The sequence below is a fragment of the Pan troglodytes genome, chromosome 18 (assembly GCF_028858775.2).
Source record: "Pan troglodytes isolate AG18354 chromosome 18, NHGRI_mPanTro3-v2.0_pri, whole genome shotgun sequence".
NCBI classification, from domain to species: domain Eukaryota; kingdom Metazoa; phylum Chordata; class Mammalia; order Primates; family Hominidae; genus Pan; species Pan troglodytes.
This window is the reverse complement of record NC_072416.2, coordinates 32,610,241-32,624,148: the sequence shown is the minus strand read 5'-3', so window position 1 is coordinate 32,624,148 and position 13,908 is coordinate 32,610,241. Positions and strand designations below refer to the sequence as shown.

Genomic DNA, 13,908 nt, shown 5'->3' with positions numbered 1-13,908 from the left:
GGCAGGAGAATCGCTCAAATCCGGGAGGCAGAGGTTGCAGCGAGCCGAGATTGCACCATTGCGCTCCAGCCTGGGCAGCAGAGAGACTCCATCTCAAACATAATCATAATAATAATAATAATAAAATAAATTTAAAAATTAAGAAAATAAGGCCGGGCACGGTGGCTCACGCCTGTAATCCCAGCACTTTGGGAGGGCGAGGCAGGCAGATCATGAGGTCAGGAGTTTGAGACCAGCCTGGGCAACATAGTGAAACCCCGTCTCTACTAAAAATACAAAAAATTAACCGGGTGTGGTGGTGGGCGCCTGTAATCCCAGCTAGTTGGGAGGCTGAGGCAGGAGAACTACTTGAACCCCGGAGGTGGAGGTTGCAGTGAGCCGAGGTCGCGCCATTGCACTCCAGACTGGGCAACAGTGTGAGACTCTGACTCAAAAAAAACAAAAAACAAAAAAACCCTTTAACTGCCTTTCTCCCTCTATCAATCTAATAGCCTGGACTCTTCACAGACAAACCTGTTGAAAAATTTATCTTCCTTGCCTTCATTTACTTTTTAACCCACTTTAATCTGGGTTCCACCTGCAACACACCACTGAAGCTATTCCTACTAAGGTAGGAACTGCCACTCAAGGCCTTCTTGGCTCTAAAATCCCATGAGCCTTTTTCAGTTCACCTTACAATTTCTCAATACCACTCTAAAGTTTATGAGTTTTTTAGTTAACTTTAATCCAGTGACTCTTTCTACTTTATCCCAATCCAAGTATTCTCCTCCTTCTTCACTTCATTTTTTTTTTTTTTTTTTTTTTTTTTGAGACAGACTCTGACTTTGTTGCCCAGGCTGGAGTATAGTGGTGCAATACTGGCTCACTGCAACCTCCACCTCCAGGTTCAAGCGATTCTCCTGCCTCAGCCTCCCAAGTAGCTGAGATTACAGGCCCCTGCTACCACACCCGGCTAATTTTTGTATTTTTAGTAGAGACGGGGTTTCACCATGTTGGCCAGGCTGGTCTCGAACTCCTGACCTCAGGTGATCCACCAACCTTGGCCTCCCAAAGTGTTGGAATTACAGGAGTGAGCCACCGTGCCTGGCCAGGATGGTCTGCTTATAATGGCTCAATTTTGATGTCCAGTCTCTACAGAGCACAAGGCCCCCGCTTTGGGCCAGACATACAGATGTCCCTGGGCAAGCACAGAGATGATCCCAAGGCCCTGGCCCCACCTGTCTGCTCAGTGTTGAATCAGGTTTCTGTGAAAACAAATTACTAACAGGCTGGTGTCACATTTTCAAATTCTGTCAACAGGCCTTGAACACATGTCTTTGTACTTTTTTCCATTTTTAACCGGGGCTGAGTTACGCCCAACCACACTGTCCTGGCTGGCACGGAGAGGAGGTGTCAGCTGCTGTCCAGAATGGGGCTGACACATTCATTTTAAACAGGCCAGGAAGATGCAGATTTGGCAAGCTCTGAAATTTGCCGACACCCCAAGTCGAGGGTAAGCAGTAGAACCGGAAAAGGGCAGCTTCTCATGTGGTCAGGTTCTCCTGATGCAAGCGTCCTGGTGGATTTGGGTTTCCCAAGGGTCCTGACTCCAGGAGACCCCCAGGACCGACAGGAAGGGCCACCCCTCCCTCTGAAACTCTGAAGCCAGGCCACCCGGTGCTGAAATGCTGTGTGAACTCGGGCAAGTTCCTTCGCAGGGACTGAGCCTCCCTTTCCTGTCTCCAACAGACTGGAACACTGCCTCCCATTGTATGGGTGAAATACCTCGCGGACATGTCTTACGGCGCCCCATGAAAGCATCACCATTAATCTGACCAGTCACCGCAGCATTAGTATCTTCAGGGCACAGATGAAGCCGTGGGCACCAGTGATAAGGAGTTGCCACTGCTGGCTAAGTGCGGAGCCTCACACATCTGTGGCCCGGAAACCCACACCCCACTCCAAACCCTCCATAGCTCCCAACAGTTATGCTAACAAGAAAAAGTGAAAACCCGCTCCAGTTACAGTATTGTGGAGGTGGAGGACACTTGTGGCAGCCAATCCAACACCTCCATTTTATAGCTGGTGTAAACATAGTTCAGAAAGGTTGTCCCACTTGCTGAAAGTCACACAGCAGTTCCTGGGCGGCAAAGTGAGGACATCCAGGTCTCCTAAATCTCACCCTCGTGCTCTGCCCACTTGACTGGGCTTTTCAATCCTGGCTGTCAAAGAGAAGCACCAAGTCCACTTGGGCTCCTGGCCAGCGTCCAGGCCAGTCCAACTCAACAGCAAGCGGAAGCAAATACCACACAATGAACTCGTTGAACAGACTCTGCGCTCAGGCTTAACCAGTGCACAGCCTGTACACCCGACAGGCGGATGCAGCTGTTCCAAACTAAGGCCAGGGCCTCTCCCCAATCCCAATGGGCTCTGCAGGTGCAGTGATGGAAGAATCCCTGGTGACAGGGAGCCCTTAGCTCTGAGCAGGACCTGAAGCCATCTCAGGGCTTGCACCGGTCCAGATGCTGCTGCACAAGTGCTCCAGGGGCTCCTGCCCTGCCCTCCTCACCTGCCCCCTCACCTGTCAGGGATGTTTGATTCCTGGCTGGCCCCTCCCCTACCTGACCCCTGCCAAAGACCTACGCCACCCCAGGCTCCCAGCTCTGAAGCAAACGCCAGAGAAGTCAAGCGCCTGGCTGCGGGCCACACAGCTTGAGGGACTCAGAGCTCCAGGGACAGTGCCCGGGCCCTGCTCTGGCCTTCTGCAGAGGCTCTGGGCTCTTCCAGTTGACTCAGCTCACAGGGCCCCTACACGGTACCAGGTGAAGACACAGCCCCAAGAACCCTCAGGCTCTGAAGCCACACATGTGAGCTGTGGGCAGAATCCTGCATTGGCCTCCAGCAGCTCGAGAGCACAGGGACAAAGCTGGACTGGCACCAGGGTCACCGTGGCCTTGGTTTTGTAGCAGCTGCAGTTTGAGCACGTACACCAAAAATAAAATTCTAAGCCCCCTAAGTGACTGAAGGGACCCCTCCTATTGGCCAAAGGGATATTCCAAAGTTAACCTGAAAAACGAGCTCAAGTCATGATGGGAAGAAGGGTCACACAGGCCTTGTTATACCCCCTCCCTCTGGAATTCAGGTACAGCTGACCAGCACTAACATTCAAACACAGATCTTGGCCCGGCTCAGTGGCTCATGCCTGTAATCCCAGCACTTTGGGAGGCTGAAGTGGGCAGATCACGAGGTCAGGAGTTCGAGACCAGGCCGACCGACATGGAGAAACCCCATCTCTACTAAAAATACAAAATTAGCTAGGCATGGTGGTGGCAGGCACCTGCAATCCCAGCTACTTGGGAGGCTGAGGCAGGAGAATCGCTTGAACCAGGTTGCAGTGAGCCGAGATCATGCCACTGCACTCCAGCCTGGGTGACAAAAACAAAACAAAACAAAACAAAACACAATATTGGTCTCCACAACCTCCTGTCTTACCCACATACTCCTTTCTATTGATTCCAGGTCTTTAGCTAATAACTCTTTCAACCAATTGTGAATCAGAAAATCTTTTGCCAGGCACGGTGGCCCATGCCTGTAATCCCAGCACTTTGGGAAGCCAAGGTGGGCGGATCACCTGAGATCAGGAGTTCAAAACCACCCTGACCAACATGGTGAAACCCCTGTCTCTACTAAAAACACAAAATTAGCTGGGCATGGTGGTGCATGCCTGTAGTCCCAGCTACTCGGGAAGCTAAGGTAGGAGAATCACTTGAACCCAGGAGGCGGAGGTTGCAGTGAACTGAGATCACGCCACTGCACTCCAGCCTGAGTAACAAAAGCATCTCAAAAAAAAAAAATATATATATATATATATATATAAAGAATAAAGAAATCTTTGAACCCACTTGTGACCAGGAAGCCCATCCCCACCTTGGAGTTGTCCCGCCTTTCTTGGCAGAACCAACAAATACCTTTCACGTACTGACTGATGTCTGCCTGTAACTTCTGTCCTTGTACAAGGTATGAACTCCAGCTGTGGCCCACCCCCTGGGGCACATGTCCTCAGGGCCTCCAGGCCTTGGTCCTCACATTTAACTCCGGATAAATCTCTTCAAATATTTTACAGACTCTGGCTTTCTCGTTAACAAGCAGCTCACACATATAGTGTCTCAGCAGTGACAGATGCTGGCCCACCCCGAGGTCAGGATGACTCAGCAGGGATTGAGTTTGCGGGCGTCACGCTCCAAGGCCCGGAATAGGAGGTTGGTGCTCATTCCTCACATAGTGGGCAAATCCTAGGGCAGGGGAGGGGCAGGCAATGCCAGAGAATGGTCCCCACCTGGGGCGGTCTGACGGCCAGGGATGCAGAGAAAGAGACGCCTCCCACGCTCCCGGAGGGCACGAGCTGTGGCCACCCCGGAGGGTCCGCCTTCCAGAGGGAGAGTTCAGGATTTGGCCACAATCAGGGAAGGAGACGCTGCGGGGGGGGCCTCCTGTTGGAAAAGGGCAGCGGCGGGAAGGGGGTGCTGCCACAGGGCCTCTGGGGAGCACGCGGGCACACAGTGCCAATCTGCGTGCATACACATGCCCTGTCCCTGCAGACGGGCCAGGCAAGGCCTGCCCATGGCCAGCCATCCAGGTGATGCTCCAGGGAGGGCCAGGCCTACTGGGGGGCAGAACCCTGTGGCTGTCCAGGATACCTGGATGTGAGTGTGGGAAGGATGGAGAAGGGTGGAGGAGCGCGAAGAGCCCCTAGGGGTTGCTGGGGAACACAGATGAGCCTCTGACCCACCTGTGTCCTTACCTGGGCCGACTGGGCCACCCAGTCTTGCTGACACCTCCCCAGACCCCTGGCACCCACCAGACTCCCCAGGCGTGGCTGTGTGCTCCCCTATGCCTGATGACAAACGGTGGCCTCAGTGTAGAGGTGGGCACTGTGGCCCCTGGCTCCTGGCTCGCTCCTGCCTCAGTTTCCCCAGCTGTAAATTGGGGATTATCACTGGCTTCAAAGGCTGGAGTGGAAAGTGATGGCCAAGAGGTGCCAAGAGGTGGTGCAAGCGTGTGCCCTACCTTGGACACCCCTCTCCAGGGGGTGGCTCTCACCCTGGCCTGGGCCCTCGGGGGTCTGCGCAGCCCACCCTTCTGTGTGAAGGCGGCTGGTACACATTCCTGGGCAAGATTCTGCACATTCTGCTGGATTATGAAAGAGGTCTGTGACCCAAGAAAAAAGGGTCAGAAGTGCCCGTTAGGCTCTCCTGTGTGGCTCAGGTCATGTGCTTCTGTGAACTCGCCCTATGGCCTTGCCCCGAATCCTGAGATGCAGCGTGACCTGCCCAGGCGCCGGCGGCACTTTCATGTCTGGCTGGGAAAGTCGGATTTCAGCACTAATCACTGGCTGCCGCCTGCAATGAGCCCACGGCTTGAGCTCTGGGGCCCACCCAGCTCCTTAAACACGCAGAACCTTTGCTAGCTGAGCCAGGGTCCCAGCTGTGCGGGGTTGGGGATGGAGGGGTGCAGGGATCCCAAAACCCAACCCAGGGCCAGGTTTTACACAGGCCTGGACTGAGAAGTGGGGCTACAGGCTACAGGTGCTTGATACCCCGGGGGGGCCCTGGAACAGGCCTGGACTGAGAAGCGGGGCTACAGGTTACAGGTGCTGGATACCCCAGGGGGGTGCTGGACACATCAGCGGGGCGGATAGAGGCAGCCAGGCAGCCTGAAGACCCTGGGGCAAAACACACACAGGCCCCCTCTGCTCTCTGGTCACTGCTAACTGGCCAACTGGCCTTTGAGTCCACAGCTTTGAGTCCACTGACCACAGCTAAGCCCACAGCCATCAAAACCCACCCCTTACACCCTTCACCCTTTAGGGAGGGGCTCAGAGACAGTTGTGGCGATTCCTACTTCCACCCACAGCCCCCTGACCCTGGGCCTGTGGCGAGTGTGGGTGGGTGACATCATCTTGCACCCAGAGCTCCAGACTAAAGGAAACCCTGGCTCCTGTCTCTGGCTCTTCCCTCCCTCTCTTTGTTCCCTTGCTCCTTTCTTTTTGCCAAAGGAGAAGACAGTGAGGCTGAGGGCTGCTCAACATGCACAGTGAGCAGGAGATACAAGCACGTGGAGGGACGGTCACAGCCCGTGCAACTGGCACCTTCACACACGGAGGCCTGTGATTCCCAGACACCTGGCGCTGGGGCAAATCCCATTCCACAGCCAGAAACAGGCTCGGCAGGGCCAGGTGGATTTCTCAAAGCCTTGGTTGCTTTTGGCCTGATGCTAGCTGGACAATGTCTCAGCTCACAGGTTCCTAAACGCACACCCGCCCACACCAATCTGCTGAGGAGTGACAGCCATGGGGAGGAGACCCACCTCACTCCAGGGACCCTGGCACCATCTCCCATGAGGCCAGGTGTCCTCAGCCACCCGCAGCCAGAGTCCCGCAAGACCGATGGACGGCCTGCCCCTGCGTGACGGCACGCCTGGGACTGTCCCAGCAGGCTCCCATGCTTCACCCAACTGGGACAGGGAAGCAGGAGGCATGGAGGAGCTGTGTGCAGGCCACTTCCCGAACACCTATGCACTTGGGGAACTGACTGAGACTGAGCCGGGGTATCTTCTCCACGATGCGGTGAGCCCATCAGGCCCTTCTTCTGAGAGCACCTCCCTGGAGGTGGAAGCCCCTGAGGCCCACAGCATCTTCTGAACCTGTGAGTTCCCACTTACTGAGAGCTCACCTGGGCCAGTGCCGGTCCACGGCTGTGGCCGGGACTTTGAGTAGATGCTACCCTACTCACTATGCAGAGCCAGCTGGGGCCCAGGGAGGTCAGATAAACTGCCCAAACCAAATCCAGGCCCAGCCAGAATCTCAACTCCAGCCTTTGCGCCTTCTGATAAAACCCAGCATTGCTTGAATTTCCAGTACACGCTGCCAAGTCTTCATCAAGCAATAAATAACCCACACAACCCTACTGTCATGCCAAGTTCCATATGGCCATCCAGAAAGAGACACATGGAGCTGGTTCCTCTCATCTTTATGACCAGTGAAAAGCGCACCAACACGAAGACACGCGTGAAAGGACCTCATCTCCTAACCAGACTGACAAGCAAGGGATTTTTTCCACTCACCGTCAGTGGGATGGTTCTAAGCACCGAGGCCAACCCATTTCACACGATTATTTCACAAAAAGAAACTTTCTGTGGGACGTGCCTGGGCGACTGAAAAGACAGCCAGCAAAACTGAGAACCTTGTTCTCAAATCCGTACCCTCTCCCAAGGCAGCCTCAGAGGCCCAAGGGCTGAGGATCCAGACCCGAAAGCCACTGTACCTTCTGTAGGATCAGGCTCAAGGACTAAGGGGGTAAAAGGTGCCCTTTCCCTTCCTAAGCAGAAAATTCTGGAACCCAACCTTATGTGTGATCATTTAAAAAAAAAAAAAAATCAGCTGGGTACACTGGCTCACGCCTGTAATCCCAGCACTTTGGGAGGCCGAGGTGGGCGGATCACCTGAGGTCAGGAGTTCGAGACCAGTCTGGCCAACATGGAGAAACCCTGTCTCTACTAAAAAATGCAAAATTAACCAGGCATGGTGGTGCATGCCTGTAATCCCAGCTACTCGGGAGGCTGAGGCAGGAGAGTCGCTTGAACCCGGGAGGCAGAGGTTGCAGTGAGCCGAGATCGTGCCATTGCATTCCAGCCTGGGCAAAAAGAGCGAAATTCCGTCTCAAAATAAATAAATAAATAAATAAATAAATAAAATCACTTTCTATGGCTTTTCACTGCTCCAGGAACAATGTCCACAGATCAAACGCCCAGCCTCTCCTTCACACCCTGGAGCGCCCATCCTGCCCACTGGTCCGGGCTCCAGGCTGCCCCCTGCACCTGTCAGAAGTCCCCCTACAAGGGCAGGGTCTCCCTTCCTGGGACATCCACTGCCCTTTCCGAACTGAAGTCAGAATGACCTGAGAATCAGCTTGGAGTTCTACCAGCCTCAGCCAAGCCCACCTCTGCGACAGCACTCCTTTCGAGGGGGCACCAGCTGCAGGGAGTCTGTCCCTTACAGACCCGTGACCCCGTGACAGATGAATAAAGTACAGACACACAGATATTCTGCTCTGCCAGTCCAGCTGAGGGTCCCAGCCGTTTATAGGCTCCCAGCTGAGTCCTGTAAACAGTTGCTACTTGGCCCTGATCAGCTAGTCAGACGCGCATTTATTCAGTATGATTAATTAACAAAAGCCTGAGTCAACACCATTAGAGTGTAACAGACATTGTGGACTTCCCGAGTAAAAAGCATTTAAGCACCCAGGGTCTTAAGATTATATGAGTAAACAAGCTAGCTAGGTAAACTACTCTGACTTTCTTTTATTTCTATGTTTATTTGTTTAACTAAAGGTAAAGGGATCAGGCCGCCTTCAGCCAGAGGTACTTACCAAAGTTATGCCAACTTCTCGGCCTTCCAAGATTTGTGTCTATTTCTATAACTATCTCTAATATCTTTCCCACCAGAATGATTGAACCCCAACACACCTCCCTCTCTCAGCAGGGTCTGCCTGTTCAGAGAACACAACTTCTCCTTCTTGCCTTACACACAGGGGCAAGAATAGATTCACTCTTGCAGAGAGCACATCCCTTTCTGTTACTGAAAATCACTTTCCAAAAAAAAAAGCAACACATACGCACATACTCACCACATACACAGGTGGGTCAGAGAAAAAAAACAAGTACAAATGGCTTAGGGACATGAGAAGTGTGGCCCTAACTTTCGCTGAAAGGGATCCTATTAACATTAACCCTCACCTCTGGGTCAGAGAGGGCTGGCACTCTAGAGCCTGCCTTGAGGCTTTACCTACTGGGACCAAAAGGACTGCTGGAAAGCTATTTTAGGCCGGGTGCGGTGGCTCAAGCCTGTAATCCCAGCACTTTGGGAGGCAGAGGCGGGTGGATCACCTGAGGTCAGGAGTTCAAGACAAGCCTGGCCAACATGGTGAAGCCCTGTCTCTGCTAAAAATACAAAAAATTAGCTGGGCATGGTGGGCACCTGTAGTCCCAGCTACTCGGGAGGCTGAGGCAGGAGAGTCGCTTGAACCCGGGAGGTGGAGGTTGTAGTGAGCCGAGATCGCGCCATTGTACTCCAGCCTGGGTAAGAGCAAAACTCCATCTCAAACATAAAATAAAATAAAAATAAATAAATAAAAATACTTTTTAAAGCCCTATTACCACAAAATAAATCCAGGAACGTGTGACTTGGTACAGCCTCTTTGGAAGGCACATTAGCTATTACATTAGAATCCACACCCCGCCGGGTGCGATGGCTCATGCCTGTAATCCTAGCAAATTGGGAGGCTGAGGCACATGCCTGTAATCTAAGCTCCGGAGGTTGAGGCAGGAGAATTGCTTAAAACCAGGAAGCAGAGGTTGCAGTGAGCAACGAGCCTGGGCGACAGAGACAGACTCTGTCTCAAAACAAAAACAAAAACAAAAAACAAAAAACCACATAACCTTTTCCCATTTGCACAAAGCTGGGAAACCCCAAATGCCCTCCACAGGGGTCTACGGGGGGGTTGGGGGGTGGGGGCGGTGAGCACACTTGTTCCTGCCGACACAGGGAAGTCTTCCTAGCAGCTAAAGAGGGTAGCCTCTGCGTACTGCCTGGGAACATGGCAAAACCATTTTAGGCTTAAAAAAAAGGTGGAGAACAAGTTGTACATTATGATCTTTTAAATAAATAGGCCAGCGATATATTTGTAACAGAAGCAGCTCTGGAAGCGTACACTGTCAGCCACAGAAACTCTGGGGCTGGGGGGTGGTAAAGGAGGAGAAATGTGTCACCCAGGCAGGAGCTTAATGGCACCATCTTGGCTCCCGAGTTCAAGCAGTTCTCCTGCCTCAGCCTCTGAGTAGCTGGGACTACAGGTGTGCGCCGTCACGCCCAGCTGATTTTTGCTTTTTTTTTTGAGACAGAGTTTCGCCTTGTTGCCCAAGCTGGAGTGCAGTGGTGCGATCTCAGCTCACTGCAACCTCCACCTCCTGGGTTCTAGTGATTCTCCTGCCTCAGCCTCCCGAGTAGCTGGGATTACAGGCATCTGCCACCACACCTGGCTAATTTTTTGTATTTTTAGTAGAGATGGGGTTTCACCATGTTGGCCAGGCTGGTCTCGAACTCCTGACTTCAGGTGATCCGCCTGCCTCGGCCTCCCAAAGTGCTGGGATTACAGGCATGAGCCACAGTGCCTGGCTGGTTTGAATTTTTAAATGATGATGAATTCGTGTATGACTGATGTGATTTTTATTAGAAAGAGAAAACTAGGCAGCGCCCCATCCTATGTCTCCTTCCTGGTGGCCAATGAAGCATTTCCCACAACTCACTCCTGGCACCAACAGGAAGTCAGACACTCAGCACCCAGGGGCTGCTTTTTTTTTTTTTTTTTTTTTTTGAGACAGGCTTGCTCTGTCACCCAGGCTGGAGTGCAGTGGCAGGATCTCAACTCACTGCAACCTCCACGTCCCGGAGCATGCCTCAGACTCATAAGTAGCTGGGATTACAGGCGTGAGCCACTATGCTCAGCTAATTTTTGTATTTTTAGTAGAGATGGGGTTTCACCATGTTGGTCAGGCTGGTCTCGGACTCCTGACCTCGGTAGATCTGCCCGTCTTGGCCTCCCATAGTGCTGGGATTATAGGCGTGGGCCATCACACCCAGCCAACAGGGATTCATTTTTTAAAGGTAAGAGTGCAGGCTGCATAAGCTATTATCCATGTCGTTACATACCAGGCGGACATGTACCTAGGCGGGAGGGAGACTGAACTAGTGAAATTCTAATGACAAAAAAAAGAAATCAGAGTCATCCCTTACATTCACATGTCCAACGCCCAGCTGGAAGCCACAGGCTCTCCCCACTCCTGTCCTACTACGATTTTTCCCGGCTTTGACCTGCATGGTGGTGCGGCTGCTCTGCTCAGAGCCTCAGAGAAACGACGCAGAGCCCTGCTGAGTCTTGCCCTCGGGGCATTCTCACATTTATGAAGAAATGCCTCCCCCTCCCCCTTCTCCCCAAAGTACGGTGTGGCAGAAAACAGCGCCAACAGGTCCTTCCAGTCAGAAGCCACTCCCCTGATTTCATGGCTCAAGACCCCCAACTATAAATTAACCCTTCCCACCTTGAATATGTACACACACTACAGAGATCCAGGCCGATCCTTGCCATGGGATGAACCTGAGAATTGCCAAGACCCGCCTTCCCACGCCACCCAACCAAATCATGTGGTATCTGGTACAAGTGATTTTCCCCCTGAAATCCCACAAGAAAACTATTTTGAGGCCGGGCACGGCGGCTCACGCCTGTAATCCCAGCACTTTGGGAGGCCGAGGCGGGCGGATCACAAGGTCAGCAGATCGAGACCATCCTGGCTAACACGGTGAAACCCCGTCTCTACTAAAAATACAAAAAAAATTAGCCGGGCGTAGTGGCGGGCGCCTGTAGTCCCAGCTACTCGGAAGGCTGAGGCAGGAGAATGGCGTGAACCCGGGAGGCGGGGCTTGCAGTGAGCCGAGATCGCGCCACTGCACTCCAGCCAGGGCGACAGAGCAAGACTCCATCTCAAAAAAAAAAAAAGAAAGAAAAGAAAACTATTTTGAAAAGCAGTTCTCTCTGGCCTGGTGAAGAACACACCAGCACCATGCCCACCAAAACAGGAGCCCCATGGCTGTTTCCCAGAGTAACCTGGGACCCGCACGTCCATTCACTGCAACACAGACTGAATCTGCAGCCAAGCTCCGCTCTCTCACTACTGGGCAACCCTCAGGGGGGGATCCCTTAGCCTAAACCAGCACCAGTCACTACCCGCACACGATTTTAATACTACTGTTTTCTTATGAGTCAGCCCGTGTCACTGATTCCTGACGAGCTGGTGTGGAGAGCAGAAATGAATAATTTTCTTTTTAACTGCAATTTCCTTTTCACCAACCAGTCAGCAATCGGAGCTTTAACAATAAACCGGTTGCTCAGTTACTCCACGTGGGTGCCACGCAAGAGGCTGGGAGTATTGCTCAGCGGGGCCAACGGGAGGCTGGCACTTGCCTGAACCGCTTAAGTGGGGGAATGAAATGCCCACCGAAGGGCAGGGCAGGGACCCTGCTGTCCCGTCACTGAAGATATTCCCAGCCCGTGGGGAGAAGTGTAAAAGAATGAATGAAAGAAATGCACGTGGTTTCTGGGACCAATGACCTTAGCCTAGAACTGCCGGGACGGTCCAGGAACGCAAAAATGTAGAGATGTGGGAGCCAGGGGCGTAGTGACGCAAGGATGCAGGGACCCAGGGACTACGACCTCCCAACCCCCGGCCCGCGCCCCGTACTCACGCACGCAGTGGCAGGCCACGAGCTTGGCTGCCTCCTCGGGCACCGGGCAGGTGGGGAAGAGCGGCTTGAGCAGGTAGGTGGCGAAGACCAGGGCCACGATGTACTGCGATGAAGGCCGGATGACGAGCAGCTCGATCCAGAGCTTGAGGAAGGCGGGCAGCGAGCCGTAGACGTCCAGCATGTAGGCGTAGTCGCCGCCCGATTTGGAGATGGTGGTGCCCAGCTCCGCGTAGCAGAGCGCGCCCACGATGGAGAAGACGCCACACGCGGCCCACACCACCGGCGCCAGCCCCGGCGAGCCTGCCTCCTTGAGCACGCCCGTGGGCGTCACGAAGATGCCCGAGCCGATGATGGCGCCCACAATGATGGCCACGCCGTTGAGTAGCGTGATGTTCCGCTGCAGGGTCACGCCCTCGCCCTCGCCTGCCGGCGCCGCGCCGTCCGCCCGCTTGGCGGCCATTATCTTCTCCCGCGCCTCTTCCTTCTCCTCGGCCACCGGGGCCGCTAGCGCGCGCCGCTTCGGGCCCGCACCCGCCATGCTCTGCTTACCGGCCGGGCCTGGGATACCCGGGAGCCGCAGCCGAGCGAGGATTGTGCGCGCCGCTAGCCGCCCGCAGCTGCGTCAGGAACCCCGCCCGCGCCGCCTTTTAGGCCCCGGCCCGCTGGCCCCGCCCACCGTCCGCGGCTCCTCCCCGTCCCGTGGCCCGGCCGCGGCTCTCAGCCCCGCCCCTTCGACACAGCTCAGAGCACGTGCGTCCTCCAGCCTAGCCTGGCAGGCGATTCCCAGGCCCGCGTGGTCCTCGAAGGCCCCCGTCCTCCTGCGCCATGGAGACCCCGGCCTCGCGACCTACCCCCCCGGCGCCCGCGTCATCCCAGCCCGTCCTCCCGGGTGCGCCTGGGCGGGGCCTGGCAGTCAGGGCGAGCCCCTTCACCCACTGGCCCGCAGCCTCTCGTCAAGCCTGGGAGCGGGCAGTGTACCAGGGCTGGCCTGAGGCCAAGGATGGGGTTTGGGGTACCCCCCGAAGGGAACCTAGGCTCCTGTCCCGGATGGGCCGAGGGGATGGAACCGCCCCCACAACCAGCTCCTGGGGCACGGGGGAGGGATGAGAGGATGACCTGAGGGGAAGCTCCTGCAGCCTCCTTCCAGCCTGGGGGCTGCATCAATGTGGCTGGTGAGCCGCGAACTGAGACGAGGGAAGAACCGAACCGAGGCCACCCAGTAATTCCCATTGTATCCCAAAAGAATCTTGCCAAAGATGGCGATCCGGTGCCCGTAGCTTTGAGAAGCAGTAATAACACTGGCTTTGGGAAGCCAGCAATCTGCCTGAGCTCAATTTAATCAACAGAACCGGGGGTTCACCGGGAGCCATAAGACTCCTACCCCCAAATCTAGCTGGGGAATTCAAAGGCAGGCTTCAGTGTGAAGGGGCTTTAAAGCTTGTTATTCCTGGGGAATGCGAGAGGCATCTTAGCTAAAAAGGGTTGAGAGGTAATTTCAGTTAGAGGCGAGAGCAGGATGCCAAGGCTCCTAGGCCTGGAAACGGGAAGGAATATACATACTGCCCCGAGATTGA

General features: G+C 54.4%; 1 protein-coding gene across 5 annotated transcripts in view; it reads right to left on the bottom strand.

The window, feature by feature from the left end:
- Window positions 1–13,645, bottom strand: part of LOC453981 (putative L-type amino acid transporter 1-like protein MLAS) — a 48,272-nt gene extending 34,627 nt beyond the window's left edge. For all 5 annotated transcript variants that reach the window (XM_063796941.1, XM_063796942.1, XM_054669169.2 and 2 more), the window contains exon 1: window positions 12,335–13,645. In XM_063796941.1, the coding sequence (XP_063653011.1) occupies window positions 12,335–12,872 (538 nt within the window). In that variant the 5' untranslated portion in view covers window positions 12,873–13,645. The remainder of the gene's footprint in view (window positions 1–12,334) is intronic.
- Between the last annotated feature and the right edge of the window lie 263 nt (window positions 13,646–13,908).